Source organism: Candida dubliniensis, chromosome 7 (genome assembly GCF_000026945.1).
Source record: "Candida dubliniensis CD36 chromosome 7, complete sequence".
Lineage (NCBI taxonomy): Eukaryota > Fungi > Ascomycota > Pichiomycetes > Serinales > Debaryomycetaceae > Candida > Candida dubliniensis.
In genome coordinates this window covers 68,874-90,903 of record NC_012866.1, presented here as the reverse complement: position 1 = coordinate 90,903, position 22,030 = coordinate 68,874, and the positions used below count along the sequence as shown (strand labels likewise).

General features: G+C 37.7%; 16 protein-coding genes across 16 annotated transcripts; 4 read left to right on the top strand and 12 right to left on the bottom strand. All coding sequences in view use genetic code 12, as the record gives it.

The window, feature by feature from the left end:
• Nucleotides 1-36: 36 nt before the first annotated feature.
• On the top strand, nt 37-600 carry CD36_70460 (cytoplasmic RNA-binding protein, putative; the record flags this gene model as incomplete). The annotated part of the gene is made up of 1 exon (XM_002421221.1): nt 37-600. The coding sequence occupies one exon, from the start codon at nt 37-39 to the stop codon at nt 598-600; it is 564 nt and encodes a 187-aa protein (XP_002421266.1).
• Nucleotides 601-833: 233 nt separating this feature from the next.
• CD36_70450 (conserved hypothetical protein) lies at nt 834-1,481 on the bottom strand (the record flags this gene model as incomplete). The annotated part of the gene is made up of 1 exon (XM_002421220.1): nt 834-1,481. The coding sequence occupies one exon, from the start codon at nt 1,479-1,481 to the stop codon at nt 834-836; it is 648 nt and encodes a 215-aa protein (XP_002421265.1).
• A 317-nt stretch (nt 1,482-1,798) lies between these two features.
• On the bottom strand, nt 1,799-3,565 carry CD36_70440 (vacuolar amino acid transporter, putative; the record flags this gene model as incomplete). The annotated part of the gene is made up of 1 exon (XM_002421219.1): nt 1,799-3,565. The coding sequence occupies one exon, from the start codon at nt 3,563-3,565 to the stop codon at nt 1,799-1,801; it is 1,767 nt and encodes a 588-aa protein (XP_002421264.1).
• A 226-nt stretch (nt 3,566-3,791) lies between these two features.
• CD36_70430 (good for full dbp5 activity protein 2 homologue, putative) lies at nt 3,792-4,748 on the bottom strand (the record flags this gene model as incomplete). Its single annotated transcript, XM_002421218.1, has 1 exon — nt 3,792-4,748. One exon carries the CDS (start codon nt 4,746-4,748, stop codon nt 3,792-3,794), a length of 957 nt encoding a protein of 318 aa, XP_002421263.1.
• A 143-nt stretch (nt 4,749-4,891) lies between these two features.
• Nucleotides 4,892-7,291, top strand: CD36_70420 (telomere length regulation protein, putative; the record flags this gene model as incomplete). Its single annotated transcript, XM_002421217.1, has 1 exon — nt 4,892-7,291. The coding sequence occupies one exon, from the start codon at nt 4,892-4,894 to the stop codon at nt 7,289-7,291; it is 2,400 nt and encodes a 799-aa protein (XP_002421262.1).
• On the bottom strand, nt 7,281-8,408 carry CD36_70410 (good for full dbp5 activity protein 2 homologue, putative; the record flags this gene model as incomplete). The annotated part of the gene is made up of 1 exon (XM_002421216.1): nt 7,281-8,408. One exon carries the CDS (start codon nt 8,406-8,408, stop codon nt 7,281-7,283), a length of 1,128 nt encoding a protein of 375 aa, XP_002421261.1.
• Nucleotides 8,409-8,554: 146 nt separating this feature from the next.
• Nucleotides 8,555-9,556, bottom strand: CD36_70400 (conserved hypothetical protein; the record flags this gene model as incomplete). Its single annotated transcript, XM_002421215.1, has 1 exon — nt 8,555-9,556. The coding sequence occupies one exon, from the start codon at nt 9,554-9,556 to the stop codon at nt 8,555-8,557; it is 1,002 nt and encodes a 333-aa protein (XP_002421260.1).
• Nucleotides 9,557-9,822: 266 nt separating this feature from the next.
• On the bottom strand, nt 9,823-12,270 carry CD36_70390 (conserved hypothetical protein; the record flags this gene model as incomplete). Its single annotated transcript, XM_002421214.1, has 1 exon — nt 9,823-12,270. The coding sequence occupies one exon, from the start codon at nt 12,268-12,270 to the stop codon at nt 9,823-9,825; it is 2,448 nt and encodes an 815-aa protein (XP_002421259.1).
• Nucleotides 12,271-12,476: 206 nt separating this feature from the next.
• CD36_70380 (N-acetylated-alpha-linked acidic dipeptidase I, putative) lies at nt 12,477-14,810 on the bottom strand (the record flags this gene model as incomplete). Its single annotated transcript, XM_002421213.1, has 1 exon — nt 12,477-14,810. One exon carries the CDS (start codon nt 14,808-14,810, stop codon nt 12,477-12,479), a length of 2,334 nt encoding a protein of 777 aa, XP_002421258.1.
• Nucleotides 14,811-15,357: 547 nt separating this feature from the next.
• On the top strand, nt 15,358-15,819 carry CD36_70370 (conserved hypothetical protein; the record flags this gene model as incomplete). Its single annotated transcript, XM_002421212.1, has 1 exon — nt 15,358-15,819. One exon carries the CDS (start codon nt 15,358-15,360, stop codon nt 15,817-15,819), a length of 462 nt encoding a protein of 153 aa, XP_002421257.1.
• A 24-nt stretch (nt 15,820-15,843) lies between these two features.
• Nucleotides 15,844-16,536, bottom strand: CD36_70360 (pentose-5-phosphate 3 epimerase, putative; the record flags this gene model as incomplete). Its single annotated transcript, XM_002421211.1, has 1 exon — nt 15,844-16,536. The coding sequence occupies one exon, from the start codon at nt 16,534-16,536 to the stop codon at nt 15,844-15,846; it is 693 nt and encodes a 230-aa protein (XP_002421256.1).
• Nucleotides 16,537-16,916: 380 nt separating this feature from the next.
• Nucleotides 16,917-17,459, top strand: CD36_70350 (putative ankyrin repeat-containing protein ygl242c; the record flags this gene model as incomplete). Its single annotated transcript, XM_002421210.1, has 1 exon — nt 16,917-17,459. One exon carries the CDS (start codon nt 16,917-16,919, stop codon nt 17,457-17,459), a length of 543 nt encoding a protein of 180 aa, XP_002421255.1.
• A 22-nt stretch (nt 17,460-17,481) lies between these two features.
• CD36_70340 (tRNA-specific adenosine deaminase, putative) lies at nt 17,482-18,540 on the bottom strand (the record flags this gene model as incomplete). The annotated part of the gene is made up of 1 exon (XM_002421209.1): nt 17,482-18,540. One exon carries the CDS (start codon nt 18,538-18,540, stop codon nt 17,482-17,484), a length of 1,059 nt encoding a protein of 352 aa, XP_002421254.1.
• Nucleotides 18,541-18,606: 66 nt separating this feature from the next.
• On the bottom strand, nt 18,607-19,071 carry CD36_70330 (mitochondria fission protein, putative; the record flags this gene model as incomplete). Its single annotated transcript, XM_002421208.1, has 1 exon — nt 18,607-19,071. The coding sequence occupies one exon, from the start codon at nt 19,069-19,071 to the stop codon at nt 18,607-18,609; it is 465 nt and encodes a 154-aa protein (XP_002421253.1).
• Nucleotides 19,072-19,217: 146 nt separating this feature from the next.
• SOD3 (manganese-containing superoxide dismutase, putative) lies at nt 19,218-19,896 on the bottom strand (the record flags this gene model as incomplete). The annotated part of the gene is made up of 2 exons (XM_002421207.1): nt 19,218-19,733; nt 19,792-19,896. The coding sequence occupies 2 exons, from the start codon at nt 19,894-19,896 to the stop codon at nt 19,218-19,220; spliced, it is 621 nt and encodes a 206-aa protein (XP_002421252.1).
• A 196-nt stretch (nt 19,897-20,092) lies between these two features.
• On the bottom strand, nt 20,093-21,907 carry CD36_70310 (ferric reductase transmembrane component precursor, putative; the record flags this gene model as incomplete). The annotated part of the gene is made up of 1 exon (XM_002421206.1): nt 20,093-21,907. One exon carries the CDS (start codon nt 21,905-21,907, stop codon nt 20,093-20,095), a length of 1,815 nt encoding a protein of 604 aa, XP_002421251.1.
• Between the last annotated feature and the right edge of the window lie 123 nt (nt 21,908-22,030).

The following is a 22,030-nucleotide window of genomic DNA, read 5'->3' as shown; positions in this document are numbered from 1 at the left end:
TCCTGTTGTGCCAAAAACAATTTATCAAGAAACATTATGTCTGATCAAATACCAGTTGAAAACCAACAAGTTCTTCCTGAAAATGCAGAGGAAGTAAAGAATAAAATGGAACAAATGGAACAGGAGGCTGCTAAGTTGAGGGAACTTCATTCACAGTTAAGTGCAGAATCTACCAACGGCATAACTCATCCAACTGATGAAGAGAAAAGGGACGCAGATGCAAGATCTATATACATAGGTAATGTCGATTATGGCTCAACGCCGTTAGAATTGCAACAACATTTTTCAAGTGCTGGGGTTGTTAACAGAGTAACAATATTGACAAACAAATTCACTGGTCAAGCAAAAGGGTTTGCATATTTGGAATTTGTTGACACCGATGCAGTAGACAAAGCTGTTGCTACGTTGGATGGATCAACTTTCAGAGAACGTCAATTGAAAGTTCTGGCAAAAAGAACAAATATTCCTGGTATTAGTGTGAAAAGAGGCTTTCCTGGAAGAGGCAGAGGCAACTTCAGAGGTAGTAGAGGCAGAGGCGGTAGAGGCGGCAGAGGTGGTTTCAGAGGTGCAAGAGGAGGACCTAGATTCAACCCATATTGAGAAAATGAATGAAGTGACGTTTGAGGTTAGTAGTCGGGGGTTCAATAAAGTTATTGTTGATGCATAATAACTCCAAATCGGCTTATAAAAAAAAAAAAAGAAACTAGAAGATTTAATTAAACCCTTGGAAAAGCTAAGAACTGTTCTATTCGTGTATTATTAGCTATAAAAGTAAAATGGATTACATAACAACACACACTTTGCGTGTACTGTTAAAAACACCACCCAATTATCTATTTTGCTAATTCTGTAAGATTTGACTCCTTAACCAACTGAGACACTTGGTTTTTTCCATCTTCTTGTAAGCCATCAACAACTCCTTGAATATCTCTATTTTTCATATCTTGCTCAAACTTGTACTTGCACTGAGTGGACTTTATTTCGATTTGAAGACCCGTAATGGCTTTTTGCTTTACTTTCAAATACCCTTCTGGAGCATCAGAAACCTTCCAGCTATCTATCTTCCCAGCTTCTTGCTGATCAGTCAAACAGGTGATTTGACTTCTTACGAAATCAAAATCATCAATTATTTTAGAATTACCGTAAATATGAGCACAAGCAAAATCCCATGTTGGCACATACTTGTGTGTCTCTGGCTTTCCTGGGTAGTAATTTGGAGTTATATAGGAATCGGCCGATTGAAAAATAACCAAGACATTATCGGAATCAGCTAAAGTGGGAACTTGATGATTTGTCTTTGAGATATGGGCAATTAAGTATTTCTTTCCCGATTCAGGATCTTCTTTCAATACAAAGGGAATGTGGTTAGCTATAATTGTTCCGTTTTCATCATTGGTAACAATTGTTCCTAAAGGATAGTTTTTAATCAAGTATTCCACTTGTCCCCAATCTTCTTGCAAATACTTTTTTGGAATGTACATGATTAGCTGGTTATTGATGCGGTCTAATAAAACTTTTGGTGATTGGAAAAGAGGGGGGGATATTTATGTCTGTTCTGCGTGGGTGGGGGGCAATGACAGTGTCAATAATCAAGGAATGAATTATGCAAGTATAACCTGATATATTCTTACAAGAATGCTATGTATATATGTACACTTTATTTTAAAGTCAGTTTCATGTTTCCATTTCTTATCAAATGAAATCAATTTTATTAGTAATACTAATTGGGGACCACATTTATAACCGTACGTATTTGCCGAATGAGGAAGGCGTTTGCGAACCAGCCCTAGCGTTTTTTTCAATAATTAAGGACTGCCCAAGTTGCGGTACTTGCTAATACGCAGGAAATGAAAATAGCGGAATAAACCATAAATCTTTCCAAACCTCTAATTTTGGAGCCACATAATCGAACATAAAATAAGCATGGCAAAATAATACAGATAATAAAACAAATAGATGCTCCGAGCATTCCAATAATTTTATCAAACTCGGGGAACAAAATGGCCAACGCAACAAAAACAGCATTAACACCAATTCTAATCACAAATCTTCCTAACGAATTCACTGTCTCTCTTATCTTGTTTGTGCTAATATTGTCGACTCCAAATAAAACATCCAATGTTGAGATAATGGGCTTGGCGTTCAATGGTGTTTTGGCTAATGGGACTAAACAAATTAACCCACTAATTAAGGGATAACACCACTTCGGATACCCCGTGGTCGTTAATAATGTGTTGGTGACTTCGTTACTACAGTTTTGTCCAAACATTAAAAATCCCAACACCGCCATTGAGCAATCGGTTAGCAAGGTGATTGAGTATGTAGAGCGTAGTGTCTGTGTAAACTTGTATGGGTGCCTCATATCTGATTTTAAATTAGGGAAAATGGCATGTCCACCAAACGGTGCCATCAAGATCCCAATGGCTAAAAGCAAATCGGGCACCGATTTGGGATATAAGTTTGTTGGCATTGTCTCCAACAATGATCCTGGCGCAGTTGGTTTAATCAAACCACATACCATCACCAAAATGGTAATTGAAATTGTAGAAAGTATACCAAATAACGATATAATTGACAAAACGGGCAAGGGAACAAATGTAAACGGTGTTAGCACAATGAAACTCAATATTTTGAAACAGGTCCTTGTCCAAACTTCGTCATCCCCCAATAATGCATATAAGGAATCACTAAACAAAACAATCAAGGATACACCAGCACCCAACAAGTCAATAGAAAAAAGCACAGATATGACCAACTTGGCCATTGAGCCATATGCAGCATATCCCAAGTCAGCATACGTCATAATAGTGTCGTCAGTGTCCATTGCTTTTGAGAGTAAGCAAGCCGTCCAATAGGTTGTTAAACCACAAATCAACAAAATAGGAATACCATAAATCCATCCTGCTTTCATTAATCCCACTGGTAAAGCTAAAAGACCCACGCCTATCAAAACATTAACAGAATTGAAAATTGTTTGTGGGGCAGTTGATTGACCAGCCAATACAGTCACAACATTACCGTCTTCGTCTTCTATTTTTCTGACCTGGAAAATTGAAGGTGTAGTGGCAGCCGATATTGAAGATCTAAAGCTCGAAAAGGACGGGGCCGAGTATATTCTGTGTTTAAATTGTGAATTGCCAAATGTCGAATTCTGTCTTGATCTAGATTCGTTCAATGCATTAACTACATCGTCGTGGAAAAACACATCATTGTTGGGAGAAACACTCTGGTCTAACTGGTTGGGAGGGTTCATAAATAATTGGTTTCTGCTCTGAATGTCGTGCATGACGGTGCTTAATCTTTCACCACGATACGAGGGAACTAATAACTCGGGGTCAAAAGTTTCGTCATCTTCAACGGTTCCACCATCACCACTAACAAAAAAGGATCTTTTTTTATGAATGGAATTATCAATTTTGTTGGCAGCAAATGACTGGGCCCTGGTAAAGGAACTTGCAAAGTTGTGTAATGAATTGGGTCCTTTAAAAGAGCCTATTGGAGTATCAAGAAAACTGTGGGACGGACGTCTCGATAGTAAAGATGTATATTCGTCTTCCTCAATCATGATAATACTAATGAAGATATGGAAAAGCAAGACAGAATATAGTTTTGGAAGTTCGTTTAAAAAAAAAAAAAAAAAAACAAGAAGATTGAGCAAAGATGGGCGAGATAAAATTCTATAACCCTAAAATCTAAAATTGCTTACAAAAGAGGAAAAGATAAACAAACAAACAATGAATATTACACAAAATCTGACACACCAATTACAATATGGCACGCCCATATATTTTCTATAAACTTTCTATAATCTTTTCAATATCTTCAACTATAAAATAAGTCGAACTATCATCATGTGTTGCCTTTTTACCTTTATAGGGTGAGTCCATGTATATGTCTAAATTCTTATCAATTCTTACTACGGGATCACATAACGATAAAGCCGCTAACAATGTAAAGTAAGCGTCGTTACCCGCATTATGCAAATGACCGTACGGGATATCAAGTTCCCGTAATGTTGCCCATAGAGAATTACCTCCACTTTTGCTCAACTGCATTAGTTTCATTGTATCGATTGTATGAACGTCTGGTTTGCAGTTAACCCCAATACTTTTAAAATATCTCAATTCAGACGACACTTGGTGCCCAACAAATATTCCATCCATTTGATCTATGTATTTATCAAGCAATTTTTGTAAAAATATACGGGTTTTGTTTTCAGTCATAACAAATGATGTCCCGCCCATGAATTGATCTTTCTTGTCGGGCACATACAAGGTATTTCGCTTTTTGAAATGCTCTTTTACAACAACGTGAATCGTTTTAATTTGCGGAACTGTCAGATTTCGGTAGTTCATAAGCGCCACTCCAATTTCTGTCACTTGCAGATGGTTCCTTTCGTACGACTCACAATCCATGGCAATTAATGGTTTCCCTGAATTGATTAGACTGATGCACTGTTTTAGATATTCTAACGAGTTTTCCTCTTTACCTTCTTGAAATTTGAAATGAAGACTATTTAGATATTGCTTTTTGGTGATTTCTTTCCCAGAATGTATTTGGTTCTTCAATTGCTGCAAGCTAGGCGTGATTTCCACCTTCTTGGCTGGTTCATAGGGATGAAACGTGTATGTCTTGGGTACAAGTTTTTTAAACTTTGAGAACTGGACTGGTTTAGACCCAAATTTGGTATTTTTCACATATTCAGCTTTGGTTCTCACAAATGTTTTGAAAGGACTGGATCTATACATGGTTGGGTGATGATGTGATTAAACATTGGAATATGTACTTTTTTTTTTTTTTTTTTCTCGCATTTTTTTCAAGATTGTTGGTGTGGAAAATCAACAGTATGGCCACTTACACCTGTTACCGTCACTACAAACCACAGTCAAATATGGAGAAAGATATCAACGAGTTAAAGAATTGTCCAAGTATAGAGAGAGTTCATGAGATATTGATGGATAATTTGTACAACCCTTCTTTCTCGTATATAACTGCATTGCTTGATTTCACCATACCGCAACTATTCGATTCACTTCCACATTCAGATTTTAAGATCTTGATTCAAACGTTTCAAACGTTGATTGGGTTAGGAAATCTTCTAAATAGAATCTCCACAAGTAAAGAACAATTACATTTATATTTGACTATTTTGCAACATGTATTCAACGAGGAATTGGTTGTGAAATTGATTAAAGTTAACCCTACTCCTGTTGAAGTAAAGGAAATCAACAAGCTTATCTTTAAAGGGAGGGCGTTGGCAATTGTGAATGAAGCATCAACTCTATCGAATGTTGAAATTACAAACGAGTGTTTTAAACATACTGGTGGCTATATTGAATATCTATCTAACTCATTGCTAAAACTCTATCAATCCAATACGGGGAGTGACATTACTGGAGAATTTCTACACTCGATTCTTAAATTTGGGGATATCTCCATGATTAAATTTTATGACATATTTTTCAAAGAGTCCACTTGGGACTATTTTGTTCAATCTTTCCATTCCATGAAAAAGTTTCAAAAGAAGGACTACCTAAAAGGTCTACTCAATAATTATGTTGTACGCCTTGTTCGAAATTCAAATCTAAATGCGTTGTTTAATTTGCTCAGTTTTACATCTGACCTATTTGATGAAATGGTGATAGAATCAATTATCCAAACTGCCAATAAAAGCCTAACCCAACTTGTTGCCATGATTCTTACCAAGTGTCCTGATGATACAACTGATTCTTTGATAAGCAAATTGATTGCAAAATGGTCTAACCGCTCGTTTATAAAAAATGAGCCTATTTCCATTCAAGAATCGAGAACATTTATGATTATGCAGCTAGTTGGCCGACGAAAAGGTTCAGCATTCATTAGAGAATTACTCACAAACAAACTATTTTTGAATGCTATTAACAACAGATTACTGTCATTTTCAAATAACATCAAGGCATTGGGTGTGGTTTTGGTCGACTATGTTTGTGAACTAAATGGAGAACAAAAGATATTCTCATTGGCGCCAGAGGTAGATACCTATTCTTCGTTGATTGTGCCAATTGTGGCTACCACAGAATTACCAGGGCACGATTGTTGGAAGGCATTAAAGCTTAAAGAAACAACTTCCCCAATCAAGGTTGAGAGCAAGCAGGACATCAATCACGACTCAGATGACGATGACAGCTTGCCACCGCAAGCAGAAGTTGCCGATCCAATATATGTCAAGCAATTGATAGAATACCTAAATGTTGACACCAGCAAACAAAACGCATATGAAATGCAAAGAAAGGCATTACTCAAAGGACCCACCCTACTCCACCAGAAATATCGTTATGGGACAGAAGTTCATTTTCATCTGGAAGAATTGCTAACTTTGTTAATCGGGCTAGATAACCATTTTGATCATAAAGATTTTAATGAGTTGAAACTTAATAATATGGTTGCTGTAATTGTTACTAATCCCAATATTACCGTATATATGTTCAATTTGCTATTAACTGGCGACTATTCGTTACAACAGAGAGTGTTAATCTTATCTGCAACTTTATTGGCTGCTCGACAGTTGAAAGGGCTCAAAGACGACACAATACAAAGTTCATTCAGCACAACAGGCTTCCCGTCGCAGACTTTACCAGAAGCTTTACACAGAAAGTACCTTGAGTTGGAGGGTGGTTCCAAGTACATTGATTTTATTGAACATGAAGTACAGAAAGAATTATTGGCCGAAGCATCAGCTGAAGCTCAAGACCAATTGTTGGGAGCGGGCAAACTAGTCAGGATTTCGTCAAGATTAAAGCGACCAGCCAAATCGACTGAGACTCCAATAACAAAAGATTTTTATACTATTATTGGCAAGTTATTCTTTTTCCCCTTGCTCAATGTATGGTACGAAGCAGGCACCATAGATATCGGACACTACTCTCCAGTTTTTATTGGCCACTATATCAAGACTGTGGCGTTGTTAATACACTGTGCTTATCCTCTGTCAACTCAATTAAACGATATGGTTAAGGAGTTTTTAATTTTGAGTTGCAATGTTCTTCGAAAGATTTCGTTAGAGGCGACACCTGTGGTCGAGAGCATAGTTACTGGTGTTTTGATAGTTTGTGAAGTATCTAACGCCGAGTTTTTAGTAACTAATCACAATGACGAAATAGTTTTCATTCAAAACTGGTTGTCGGTGTCATGGGATTTGTTGGTTGATGACAAACTAAAGAGTGTTGCGGCTGGGTTATTGCTAAGATTACAAAAACTAGAGTCTAGTTTTAACAGAACCATAATGGATCGATCTAGTAGTATTATTGTTTAAACATAGCTTCAAAGACCTCAATAGCACTTTCTAGTTCAATAGACTCACAGGTTAGTTTTTTCCTATTGGACTTTTTCGTTGTCTGTTTTGAGGCTTGCTGTTTTTGGTGTTCTTCTTCGACATGTTCGCCTCTTGCTATTGCCTCCAATCTTGCCTGACGCCGCCTCTTTTTTCTCTCGTTCTTCTCTTCCTTTGTTAATACTGGATATGTTTCAACATTTATCAAGACATCCAATCTGTACCTAACCCTTGAATATGGGTCACATAGTTTCATGGCCAACAATAGTGTGTAGTATGCATCGTTCCCAGCGTTGTGTAAGTAAGCAAAAGGTATTTGAACAAAAGCTAGTGCTCGTTTTAAACTTATATTTTCTTTCCCATGAGATATCCTGAACAAGTGGTTTGTGTCCAAAGATTTGAATTGCGATGGAAACGTCACACCCAAGGAGTTCATCCACTTTACATCTCCTTTTAAATCATGTCCTACTAAATAACACCCAGTGCCCTTTTTCTCGGCCGAGATGAAATAAAAATTAATCAAGCTTTGTGTTAATGTTGCAGCTTCATACTCGCTCATTATATAAGAAGTATTCCCATTGAAATTGTGTGCGTGATGAGGTACGTACTTCCCATTGGTTCTAGTTAAGTGTTCTTTTATACGAATATGAAGTTGAATGGTTGCAGGCATTAAAGAACTAGCTTGACCCCGAGGATCGTAAATTGCAATACCTATTTCCGTTACAATATTTGTATCTAGCTCCCATGCTTCCACATCGAGAGCGAACAATACTGATTTTCTTCCATACACATCTTTCATTAATTCGAGCAAGGTGTTTCTCGTTCTGGGGTCTGCTAGTCGAGGATTGGTTTTGAAATTTCCATTTTCACTAGCATATTTATCAACTATACTTTCATATGCAATATGATTAGCTAGAGGCTCATCTTCGAGTGTTTGAAACTGGGGTAGTGTTTCCAAGTGCGACGTCACTTCCTGTAGGTGTTCCTTGGATATCACGTATGTAGGTTTCTTATCGTTTGGATAATGTCTACCTACCTCTATTTGGTTTTTCGCTTTTCTACTTTTTCCGTTCTCCTGTGGGTCTGGTAAGCCTGTCATAATGTCAGGTGTATGTTGTTGGATTCTTGAGTTGTAATGAAGAAGAATCAACAACAACCTAAAAAAAAAAAAAAAAAGAAAATGTTCAACTTCGCATTAAGAGAGATGTGTGTGTGTACTGATTAACAAATTCTCTATACAATAATCTACAATAAATTAAGTATCAAGCTGACACCGATAACCCCACCACACAATAATGTCTTTTTCCACGTGAGGTCTTTACTACCTATCATACCTGTTTGCCGTGAAGCATCCGATGAGCTATTACGTGAAGCAGTTGATTTTGAATCAGAATTTGATTGGGAGGCAAAGTCAGAACCTGCAGTAGCGATCCAAACACTTTTTGTGTCGCTTGATCCTCCAGAAGATTTCGTACTAGAACCACTATTACTTCTTTGTGTACTGTCTTTGGCACTTGTAATACCAGAGGTGGTCGAAGATGTGATTTGGGTGCTTGGAATCCACCAGATTGTCGTTGACTCATTTTCCGTAACGGGCGTGGCACCACCATATTTGCCTAAGGAACCACTGCTCAACTGAGTGGTGGAAGGCTCCCCCCATAAGGTTGTTGACTCATTTGGTGTAATTGGAGACACTTCACTTGCACTTTGTAAAGTAACTGTAGAATGCTTTTGCAGTTGGCCATCAACCACTACTAATGTTTGAGTCACCAATGTTGTTTGTGTGCCAGCAGCAGTAATTGTGCTTTGTTTTGTTAATACTTGTTGGCTTTGATGAGTAGTGTCACCCAACAGTGCCTGGATAGTTTCCACCACTTGAGTAGTTGAGGTTTCTATTTGGGTTTGAGTGATTTTTGTTGTTTGAACTGTTTGCGATGATTTGGTTTGATCCGCGGACTCTTTTTCTGCTTTCGAGGTTCCTTGTGTTGTGGTTGTATCCTGAGTAGCTTTTTGATCGGTGGTACTTTGCGCTGTGGTTTTACCGGCAGTGTCTTGGGAATTTGACACATCTGTTTTGATCAATATACTGCTAGTGTTTTCTGTTGTTTTGGTGGTATCCGTAGTAGTGTCTGTATTTGCTTGAGGGGGTGTATCGAGACCACCAAGGTTTTGACCAGAAGTTATACCTGCTAAGGAAAGAACAAGAGCGTTAGTTGCCACAGAAAAAGGACTGATGTGTAATGACATAATTAAGATGTATAAGATGACTTGTTTTCACAAAATAATTGATGGTTAAAAAAAAAAAAAGGACAAAAAAATAGGGATCCATTACTGATCTTATATACTATTTGTTTGATTCAGGGCAGATCATTTTAGTAAGGAGGTGGTGGAAAGGTTTGTGTTGTGAATTGGCAACTAACCAGCCATCTTGATATTTTTTGGTGTTTTATCATGTCTGCACGACATTGGTGATGGAGTTACACCAGCACCAAAAAAAAAAAAAAAAAAAAGGCTTATATTAAACTATTTAGCAAATCCGAACATCGTAATTTACCTACTTCAAGGTCTGATTCTAATAGCTCGGCAATGCTTTTCATTTGAGTTACCAAAAAATCAATATACTCATCATTACCTTTGTGAGTGTATTTTACTACCATTAGCAATTGTAACATACTATATTCATGTTCAACATTAGACTCGTTTCTCTGCGGTTTTGAAGAGCCTCCAAGAGAAGTACGTATCAATCCGTGTGCTAACGATATGCAACTTTTGATTATATCCAGTGCCACTTGACTTTCACCTAGTGCAATGCTTTTCTTTAATGAATTTATTATGGCTAGCTCGGTCTGTCTTTTAGCAAACACAGCGTCTCTCGCTGGTGACACAGGCGGTAGCAATGGAATATCTAAATAGTATTCTGTAAAGCTTCCCCTTGTTTCTATAGCCTCTGGATCAATAGGTGTCGGTGGCTGTTGGTTAACACCTATCTTGACCCTTGTGCTTATTAATTTGGTGTCGAGGCATTTCTCATGAAACCAATAACCGTCATATTCAAATATTGGGACCGTCAGGTATTGGGAATGAACAAACTGAGGGTCTGCCTGCACTTTGAGCACAATCAGTTTTTGCGATTGCGGGATAATATCTTTAATAGTAAGTGTTAGTTGGCTTGTATCAATAGCCCCTCTGGAATCGAGATGAGTGAATCTGAAACCCTGTGCTGCCTTTAGAGTTAACGTCAATTTTGGAATGCATATTCTGTGAAGATTCTCATTGATTAGGTACATTAGTAAGTTGCCAAACTCCGTGAGTGACTCGAATCTTAGGAAAGGGGTATCAAATGTGGTGATAGACTTAAATGGTTGGTAGTTGCCGTAATTTTTGCCAACACAAACAACGGTGCATGATAGTTTTTCGTTTATTGCATCAATAAATTTGGACGTTGGTACGTTTTTTGACAGGTCTGAGTACATATTTGGACTAAGAATTAAAAGCTTGTTAACAGATGATGATGTGCCTGGGATAAAAGGGTATAGCTCCATACATTTTTCTATAGCAACATTTATTTCATGCAAGTTACTTTGAAATGAATTTGGAACTATTGTAATGTCTCGTATCACCTGCTTCCACTCACTCCAACTTGGTTCAGTGCAACCAACAAAAGACCCTTTGGCACACGGTTTTTTTGAGCCGTCTATTCCAAGGAAAATTATTCCCAATTTATCGTTTGGTCGGAGTGCATGTAATGTTTCTTCAAAAATCAGTTGGAGTTGTGTTTTGTATTCTAGATCAGTTAGAGGTGATTGGTTAACTAATGGTAGGGCAAGAATTAAATTCAACAGTAACTGCTTGGGTGTTGGTAGTATTCTTGCGGTATCGGAATTTGAAATAGTTGTTCCTGATAAGATTGCTTTGTTCAACTTTATTAAATCTTGAGGCACATAATACTCTCGAGGGATGTGAGTCCAGTATGTATTTGTCAATTGGTAAATATTAGTAGTGACAACACCGTCTTCTTCTGTCATTTTAAGTAGAACAGCTCCCCATTTTTTGATCACAAGTCTATTTAAATGCCTAAGTCGCAATTCTGGAAGTGAATCTTTTGCAAGGTTTAAAACGAGTTCATCTTCTCCATCAATACTGCTTATATCTAGTTGAACAGATATTATTCCCACCAAGAGCTCATCTTCATAAATTAAAAGGTAGTTTTCAAATAAGCATACCAATGCCACGTCCCAGCTCTGACCAGTAACACTGATTTCAAGAGTATCAAAAATAACAAGTTGCCCTACATCTTTATCAATATCAAGACGCGTTTTCAAAAATTCTTCAACTCTTTCCTTTAACTGCAAATCTTCCAACGTGGGTTCATAATTGCTAAAAATAAGTGGAGCTTGAACATTCAACACATAGGCAATTTCATATGGTGGTGTTAAAGTTACTTCGGAAATCTCACTGGTACATGTCACTCTTGGATTGTAAATGTCTAGGTCGTTGTTTAAGGTACAACTAAAAGAAGGTGTTTCCAATTGAGTGTTTAATCTAACAGAAGATTGAATCTGCTCTACTGGTGTGAACGGAGGATAGTCGTAGTTTACCTTCTCTGCAAAATCATCGATCAAACTCTTTGGTAACTCACCCACATTGCATTCAGTGCAAACTAGCACGGGTTGCCCCTCTGATTGGATTAAAGACAAACAGTTCTTATGACACGTGTGGCCGCACTCTAACAGGACAATAAGTTCGCCAGGTAAGGTCAAGCTTAGTAGTTCTTGACATAAAGAACATTTGGTGTTGTTGTATTTTTTAGTTTCTAACGGTGACGCTTGGAAAGGCGCTCTAAAACCGGGGAAACTAGACCTAATAGCAGAAGATTCAAGCCTTGTTAGTGTGGCTGTTTTCTTTCTAGATGGTGGTGATGGAGAATAGAACTTGTTCACAAAAGACGATTGTTTTCGCATTTAAAATTACCTTTGGTGATCGAAAGAAAACTTGAGGTAACTAGAGAATTTTCTACAAAACTTTTTTTTCTAAAACAAAAATGGGATAATCGTGTTAATTTTTAAATCAAAAAAATAAAAGGGAGGAGAAGCATAGAATGGTTTCAATTTTGTGTCGATATATTATAAAAAAAAAAAGTTTAAACCTTAAATCAAATCACATGCCCTTATGAATGTCTGTTGATTCTCTTCAAAGTTCTCGCAAAGATATTAACCCAGTGTACAAATCTATCAAAATCACCATCTTCAATAGCTTCATTTAATCCTGGTAATGTTTGTCCGGCATATCCAGTGTATCTTCCGCTGGCATAAACAATGTGTCTAAACCAGAACCTGTTATGTAATCCCTTTTGATGGAGAAAGTTTCTTTCAAAATACTGTAACAATTTATTGTGATGTCTGATACGGAAATGTAATTTGATCCTCTCCCACAATGGTAAATTGTCATAATCATCATAAAGTGCTTGCAATTTGAAGGACGTGAGATCCAATGATTGGGTCACGTTATCAAATTTCTCCAATTTCTGGAAAGTTGCAGTTACCAATTCTTGCAAAGTTGTTTTGTGTTTATAGTGGTGGATATACCTCATCATTCTGCATTGGTTGCCCTCTGGCATTTCTTCTGTGTAGTAACCATTGGTGACTTTATTGATAAAATTGTATTCTTCCCAGTCTGTGTTGCCAAGGGAGGATTCTACCGTCTTGTTCAACCAAGACTTGGGAATGGTTGATATAGTGGAGTTGTAATACTCTTGCAACTTTTTTGAGTAGTTTGAAAGTCTGAAATCAATGACTTCTCTCTCTGATAATTGTAATGCAAGCAACAGTACATATTTTGCACATAAATTATGAAATACAAACCCCTCATCTCCAAATTTCTCCATCCAGTGATAAGAGTCATAATTTGAATGATAATGATATACTGGGTCCCCTTTCCCACCGGCAAACCCCAAATCGACAGAGGGAATCCCGAGATGATCGAGATAAACTGTGTAATCAGACCCGGATCCAAGGGGTTTAATTCTACCGCCATTGGCCAACCAATGGTCATACAAACTACCAGCTCCCTTTTCTGGGTATTGCAATTCTTTGGCAACGGCTAACAATACCTCGTCTAATACAGGAGATGCACTTAACTTGAAATGTTTTCCCGAAACAGCATCGTCCAAGTTCAAATATGCGACAACATTACGTTGGTATTTTTCTGCATAGTATTCCCCTTGCTCAGTGGAGCCTAAAAGCCCATACTCTTCGCCATCATAACTATGCAAAATTATCGTACGCTTGAATTTATAATTTTGCTGCTTTAATTCATTTAAAGCACGAGTAATCTCTAATAAAGCAGCAGAACCGCTGTTGGGATCAGATGCCCCTCCCTTGATCCATGCATCTCTGTGATTGCCAATTATAATCACCTCGTCTTTGTTCTGACCTTCAATTTCTCCATAAACATTCCACAATGGTGTAATGTTGTAAATTTGGTCATTATACAAGTTTAACGTGTATTTTGGGTTTGGGCCAGTAAAGTAGTCAAATCCTTCCAATTCACCAGCAAACAGATCTGGTTGTATACCAAATCCATTTAATTTGGCCAATATGGGTTTAACCTCACGATAGGATATCGGCAAAGCGGGGATTCTACCAATACTCTCATGAGGGTCTTTGCGCTCAACATCTCCCTTAGAAGGGTAGCCTGGGGTAGTTGGGTCTCCAGGAATTTGTGACAAGAATTGTACAGAGCCTCTTTGAACAGAGCTTTCTTGACGTGCAGGTCCATGGGGATACTGTTTATACCCATTGGTAGGTGTGATTCCTTGGTCATCCCCAGGGTCTGAATATATCAAAACACCAACAGCACCATGTTCCTGGGCAAATTTAACCTTTAATCCACGGAAAATTTTACCATAACGAGCAATGGCAATTTTACCAGTAATATTAACTTTTTGCTGCTTTAAAAAATCAAAATCTTCTTTAGTCCCGTAGTTGACAAACACGTATTCAGCAGTTACATTCCCGTTGGCAGCATATCCCAAAAATGTAGGGATCGTGTCGTTACCATGTGTGGTTGGATCTTCATCAATTACATCTTCTTTTAATGATGGCTGGTACTCGACATGGCCCTTTTTGTTAATCAATTTTAAATCATGGTCCTTTGGATAACTAACATAAATATCATAGGTGTCAACTTGGGTTTTAAGCCCGTACTCCTTAAATTTCAGTTCAGTCCATGCAACCAAATCATAGTTTGTTCCAGCCAAGTGTGGTTCAGCAGTATACTTCCGTGACCAATTGCCAGCTAAATTGATTTCAAGGGCATTGAGAATAACAGCTTTGGGGTCGATAACATCTTGCTTTGTGGAAAACAAAGATAACGGCAACTTATACATGGCAAGGAAAGCCAAGATAAGGAATATCCAGATAATTGGCTTTTTCTGAAAGCTCCTCCTGGGAGGTAACACTCTGTCTACTTTCTCATACAACATATTGTTATAATAAATCATGGGAAAACAAAGAAGTGATCCAAAAAAAAATGAATAAAAGTATGGAGTCAACAATTTCAGTTCTTATCTATTTTGCTGTGCGCAACTGTTGGTTAGCGCCACAATATGTCCACATTAACTCTTTTTAGCAACCCTTTTTTTTTAATGCCGTTTGAAACAACTGCTTTAATGATATAATATATTTCTGCTGTGGAAAAAGGCAGTTGGGTCAGCTTATGAACCAGCATAGCAATTGCATTGGCTTATTTTGTTAGTATCTGCATAATTTGGTTTTATTTTCTGTCTAATTTCCCCAAAAAAAAAAAAGTTTCACCAACATTTAACTCCTATTACTAAACTTTTGTAAGTTCAGAGTCCTCTGGCCAAACTAACTATGCACCCACATTGACTAGATTGATCTTGATTGAAGTATGGTCATATTGCTAAATTTACAATCCTGCATATCAGCTTTTTCTCCAAAATATCTTTATCACAAAAGATATTTTTTTTTTTTTTTTTTTGAGATGCCTTTGAATTTTTCTTTCTTTATACACCTTAGTAACCAACAATGGCAGGTAGAAACGCTATAAATAAACCAAAAATCAAACTTCATGCTCAGAGTCATGCTAAATCATTAGGAAGAAAGAGAGCTTCACGTAGAACTACTGCTACTAGATCGTCCACTTCTCGATATGCCGCCAAGGGAACTACTGCCCCAAGACCAACCGACTCCAAGGCAGTTGCTTTATATACTGGGAACACCCCTCAACCAACCTCAACCATGACAACTCAGACATTATCCAACAAAAGAGCTAAAAAGATTGCAAGAAATCAAAGGTATTTAGCTGCCAACAACCAAAAGGAAGACGAAACAACAATGGAAGTTGACAGTACATCAGAACAGGAAAAGCAAACAAAGTTAGATCAAATCAAGAAGGCACTATGGAGTGTTATTGAGAACCATCAAAAGAATGGGTATTCTGTTGTTTCTGATCCAGAAGGAACTACTTTAGGTATACAGTCCTTCTAAATAAATATATATATATATGCGTGTCTACTTATTTCTAGCTTGAATAGCATTAGTCACAGTTTCTTTCAAATAATGGACAACTGGTCTAGGGTCTTCTGGTTTGAACACTGAGGTTCCTGCAACAATGACATTAGCACCAGCATCTGCAGCAGGTTGGATTGTATCTTTTCCCAACCCTCCATCAACTTGAACATCCAAGTCAGGATACTTTTCTCTTAATGTTTCTACCTTTGGCATCATGTCTGGCATAAACTTTTGTCCTCCAAACCCAGGTTCAACTGTCATAACCAATACCATATCTAAATCGTCAGCATAGGGGAACACCTCTTCAACTGGGGTTTTGGGTTTGATAGCCATTGCTGCCTTCAAGCCGTGCTCTTTGATTTTCTTTATTACTCTTGCAGGGTCTTTAGTGGCTTCAAAATGAAACGTGTACGAGTCGCCACCAGCTTTAGCAATCTCTTCAATCCATTCATCTGGCTCTGAAACCATCATATGACAATCAAAAACAATTGGCTTATCACTCTCTCGTGGGAACTGTTTTCTTAAACTGCTAATAATAGGGGGACCCAAGGAAATGTTTGGAACAAAGTGTCCATCCATCACATCCAAGTGCAACCATTCAACATCCCCAGTATCCACAACCCTTTTACAGTTGCAACCCAAATTTGCAAAATCAGCAGCTAATATCGATGGAGCTATAATTGGTTTAACCATGTTGATGTTGTGTAAGGTGAGGTGGGAAAGTGGAAACAGCAACGAACTTTTTTTTTTTGCTTCTTTTTTTTTTGTTTTATCTGCGGTATGTGGTTGGATAGTTTAGGCTGCCCACCCAGCTCAGGATTTTTGCCAAATTCTTCATTTTCAATATAAATTATTCTTGATTGGAATTTGTCGATGTTTGAATGGTTGCTATATTGATGAAAAGGATAGATAGTTTTTTTTCTTTGTTAGTACGTAATATTGTAAACACAAACGGCAGCGTTGGGTTTATCGCTTAGCATTCCTCTTTTAACACCGCCAATTTTTCGCTGTCCAAAAGCTACACCTTTTTTCTTTTCTTTCTCTCAGAATTGAATAACACCCTACCATCGAATATGACAGATACTCCAGTAAGCAATTCAACTGAAGGTGCTTCATACTCAGAGCAAATATTGGAATCAGCAAGAAGAAATAATACGGAATTATTGCTATCTATCAAAGTTGAGTTAAACAATGACCAAGAAAAGTTGGCAGAGTTGATCAATACAACAAAAGAAGTGATAACTGGTAACACTCCTTTGCATCTAGCATGTCAATTGGGAAACTGGGAGTTCATAGATATAGTTTTAGATATAGAAGGTGTTGAAATTGATCCGCAAAATAGAGACGGAGAGACCCCATTACATTTGGCTGTAAAATACACAAACAACGATGAGCCAGAGCATGGATACTTTATTGTCGACAACATGCTAGACGCAGGTGCTGATCCAAGAATCAAAGACAAACACAACTTGAAACCCAAAGACTACGTTTCTAGTGATCATGAAAAATTGATTGAGTTGTTGGAAAGTGCAGAGTATGCGATTTCTATGGAGCCAACTGAGGCTGAACAGTTGGCCGAATTTGAAGATGAGGGGTCTGCATCAGACTCTGATTAGGTTGTATATAACAATATAGACACTATAATAAAAAATTGTCGGCATTAGACAGAACCCAGTCTTTTAGTTTCTCCTTCCCCATCCTCTTTAATGCCAGTCGTTCCTTATTGGAGTGTTTAAAAGTTAGATAATCTGGATAGTCAACATCACGTATCTGTTTTAGCTTTCGCATGAAATGTTGGTTGCATATAATACTTTCACCACCTTTCTTAGGAGGCTTGTCTTTTATGAAGGACCCATTTTTCACACCATTGTTCAAAACCTGAATCACTTTCAAAGGAACGATATGAAGAAGACACAATGGCGACGGCGATTTCTTTTCACTCTTTGTAAATCCATAGCCATCGCAATTGTAAGCTAGCAACTGTAGGGGATGTGTCGCGTTTCGTAGATCAAATCTTGTTCTGAAGCACCGATGGAAATCTTCAAAAGAAAGATTTTTAGTCACCAAATAATCAAGAAAAATGTTATCCCTAAACAAAGTTGATGTTGTAGCATTGCATATACCAACCAACTGTTTCAAGCACAATTTATCTGAGCATGACTTGGAATAACTTATCAAACTGTCTGATCTTCCAGGTTTTGTTCGGACAACCCCTAATTCACCAAAATTGTTTCTTCCTCTGTTTAGTTTTTGTTTCTTTCGTGGAGTCCAAGGTTCATTATCAGTTAGGCTGGAGGAAATGTATGACATAGATGCATCACCACATGGGGGCTCACTAATGAAAAGTGCCAACTTGACATCACATTTTAGCTTTCTAGTATCCTCCAGGTACTCGACCAATGGACAGTCCTTCTCTAGCAAATAATAATTGAATAAGCGAAGGGCTAATATTTCTGCATGCATATCATGTACCATTAAACCATTTGAATAAGATCTGACTTTGTTTGGTAAAGTTTTCACTCCTGTTGCTAAGGTAATTGGCATAATGTTGTTGTTGACAATTGCAACCACACTAGCAAGCACCGTCCACTCTTCTACCCCATTTGATCTAACAACTGGCTTTCCCGATTTTATGGTCAATCCATTAAATGTATCAATCACGTTGCTTGCAATAGAATTTCCCAATTCATGATTCATAATGAATATGTGTATTATTTGTATTTACGCCTACTATTTTTTTTTTTTTTTTTTTTTTTGCCTCTCCTATTTTCTGTTCCTTCTGACTAAAGCTCCAATCAATCCAAGTCCAATTGCAAGAGCGCCACCAGCAATCCCGATACCGATTAACCCTTCGGTAGTGATTTTGTCATCTATGGTTTTTAATAACCCTCTAGCCTGTTGATTTTCAGGTTCGATTTCTAATAATGCTTCAACATATCGCTTGGCATTAGTATAGTCACCAATCTTCAAAGACCCCAAACTAAGATAGTACAACACCTCTCTCCTCATACTTTTCTCACTCTTGTATAGCTCAGTGAGTATCTCCACTCCATACTCTTGTTGTTTGTGGTGATTGGATTTTATTAATCCCCACGCATAATTGAACTTTGTTTGTGCAGAAGGGGTTGGTTCTTCTGAATTTAATTGGTCCTTTAAAATTCTAAGTTGTTCTTGTGAGAGTGGTTGCTGCAACTCCTCCAATGCCGGATACACTGCTTTTTCAAACATGATTGATAAGAGTGGAGATTACAAAAGAAACAAATGGTCATAAACTTGTGTATATTTTTTTGCTTTTTTATTTTTCTTTGGCGAGGGGGGCGCGGCACTTAACGATAGAAAGAAAGTAAAACTACAATACAGTTTTACACACAATGTTACGCAGAATATCTCGACTCAGCTTCAGCCCAGTTGACCACATTCCAAATTGCTTTGAAATAATCAAGCTTAACATTTTGATACTGTAAGTAGTAGGCGTGTTCCCAAGCATCGATAGCAATAATTGGGATTAAATGTGGAGCAGTGATTGTATCCTGATTTGCAGTAGTGACCACATCCAAAGCTCCTCCGTTTTGCTTGTTTTTGACAATAAACGCCCAGCCCGAACCTTGGATGCTAGCCAATTTGGAATTGGTAATATCAATAAGGTTTGTCACGGATCCATACTGAGCAGCGATTTGTTTACCCAAGGGGGAATTGGTATCTGGATGTTTTCCTCCGCCTTTAGATACAGGGGCCAAATTCTTCCAAAACAAACTGTGGTTGGTGTGTCCGCCACCATGAAACTTGATATTTTGCTGAATTTCAACTACCGACTTGACATCCTTTTTGCCAACAGCTTTTTCTAATGCGTCAATGGCCGCATTGTACCCGTTTACATAAGCAACATGGTGCTGGTTTTACTTGGTTAGTAACTCGAGGTTGTACACTTTCGGTGCATAGTAGACATACTTTGTTGATGTGTAAATCGTTTATTTCTTTAGAAATATATGGTTCCAAGGCATCAAGTGCCCAATCAATTTTGGGTAAGGATATTTTTTCGCTTTCGGTAATCATTAGGTGGTGGTTGATGAGAGAAGAGGGATTGAGTGTCAAAGAACTGTCAATGGGCTTTTCTTTTATAGGATTCTAGTCCTGTGAGGTTATGTATCCCCCCCCCCTGGGCAAAATTAAACTTTGTACTCTTGTGGTTATCCTTTTTTGGGATGAAAAGATATTGCTCAACTTTTGAGTTTTACATTTATACACAATTCTATGTTTCGTAGGACTCATTATAGAAATAAATATTTGGTGCACCTTCAACCCATCGGTACTTTTGTGACTCACTTTCAACTTGACTTCCAAAGTTATCCTGTCCACAACTCATTATAGCAAGTGAACTGAACCCATTTTCTTCTGGGAAATGCATACTGGAAATATGTGTCTGAATTACTTTCGATACCTCCATTGGCTCCTCGTATATAAACTTTATTTCCGAGTTTGTAATTGACAGGGGTTCGCTGGTGACAGAAACAATATCCAATTTTTTAGTATTGTGATTAGATGGCACCAGTCTAGTAGCTTCAAACTCAACACTTTCTTGCACAAACACATTCATGGTGAGCTTCCCTGAATTGATAAACGGCAATAATTTTTTTATCAAATCTTCGTACCAGTAGATGTTATTTAATTTTTTCACTGACCAGTAGACTTTCAAATAAGGGTGAGCTGGCCTTCCCAAATAATTCTTAGCCACTTCCTTTCTTTCAATAGTCTGCAACAAATCCAAGCAAAGTGGCAAGACAAAAGATGCACCATAATCCTGGGCAAGAAATGCCACCGAGTCAAACGTGATTAATGGTTGAAATTTACCCAGTGAGGGTCCACGGAAAGCAGCTTTTAATTTAACAATATGGGGGTTAGATACTCTTTTGTGTTCCGGGGCATCACTATCGATTCCATTTGCAATTTGTTGATCACGCATTGTTTGAACTGTATCGTACAACTTCTTTGTGAACCCATTTCTCTTTTTAATAACCAAAGTTATTTTACCAGATTCAGGTAAGCTGGCAATAGCAAATGGATGGTGTTGGAAAAAATCGATTTTTCTTACATTCAAGTAAACATGCAGGCCAGCTAACCAAGTGCCATATTTGAATAGTAATAATCTGTACCAAGGGTTTGGATCAGTTTTCGACGTTTTTACAGGGATATTGACACGAACGGTCTCATCATCTAGTATTTCAAATTCGGAGTACCCTTTTGTTGGAGATTTCATAGAATGTATGATACCGTAGATTCTACCAAACACCTTGTCCAAAACTAGCAAATGAATGGCAAGAATGACCATGGCTTTAGCTCTATCATTGTGCAAGAAGGCCATCAACAACATAATAAAAGAATGAACTCGATGGTTCACCATAAAAAAATCGAAAGCATAACGTCTAATCAACGCTACATTGCCAAATACCAAGAACACAAAACATGCGTAGCCAATAATCCCATATACATATTTTGGGTACTTAGGGGCAATGTCAAAATTTGGATGAGCCCAATAAAACCCGATTATTCCAACATGTGCTGTCATCATCAGGAACATTAATATGGCAAACCAGGCATGTAAAAATGCAGCACGTTCGTATGTCAAACCCGTAATCGCAGTAATGAAGTCGCCTTTGGTTACAGATAAGAACATTGCAGGCATTTGGCCCAAAGCGATTCTGGCACAGCGTTTCCCAATTATAAAGACACGGGGCTTGTAATCCAAATCGTCGGTCTCAATATAGCATAACTTGCCATTTAATAATATGAAACATGCAAATAAGGCAGCTATACTTGGTTTGAAGTAGTACTTTTTGTTTCCAAGTTTAATTGCAAATGGGGTATTGATGGTTTGCCAAACGTCAACAAACGCAAAATACGATTTAAATCTGTTTGTCTTTACAAATCTTTTATCTCTAAGAAGTCTGGGAATCCAATAGAAAACAATGCCGTTTGCAAAAAATATAACCAAACTGAAAATGCACGCAATCCACTGATACTTGGTGTTTCTTGAAATTTCCAAATGCTTTTGAAGTTCTTCATCCATGGCCAAGGTAATAAGTTGAAGAGTTGAAAAAGAAGAAATATCTAAAAATTAGGTTCTACAGGGTTAGATAAATACTGATGAAGATGCCCAGAATTTGTATACAGCCTTCTTGGAATTGTGAAT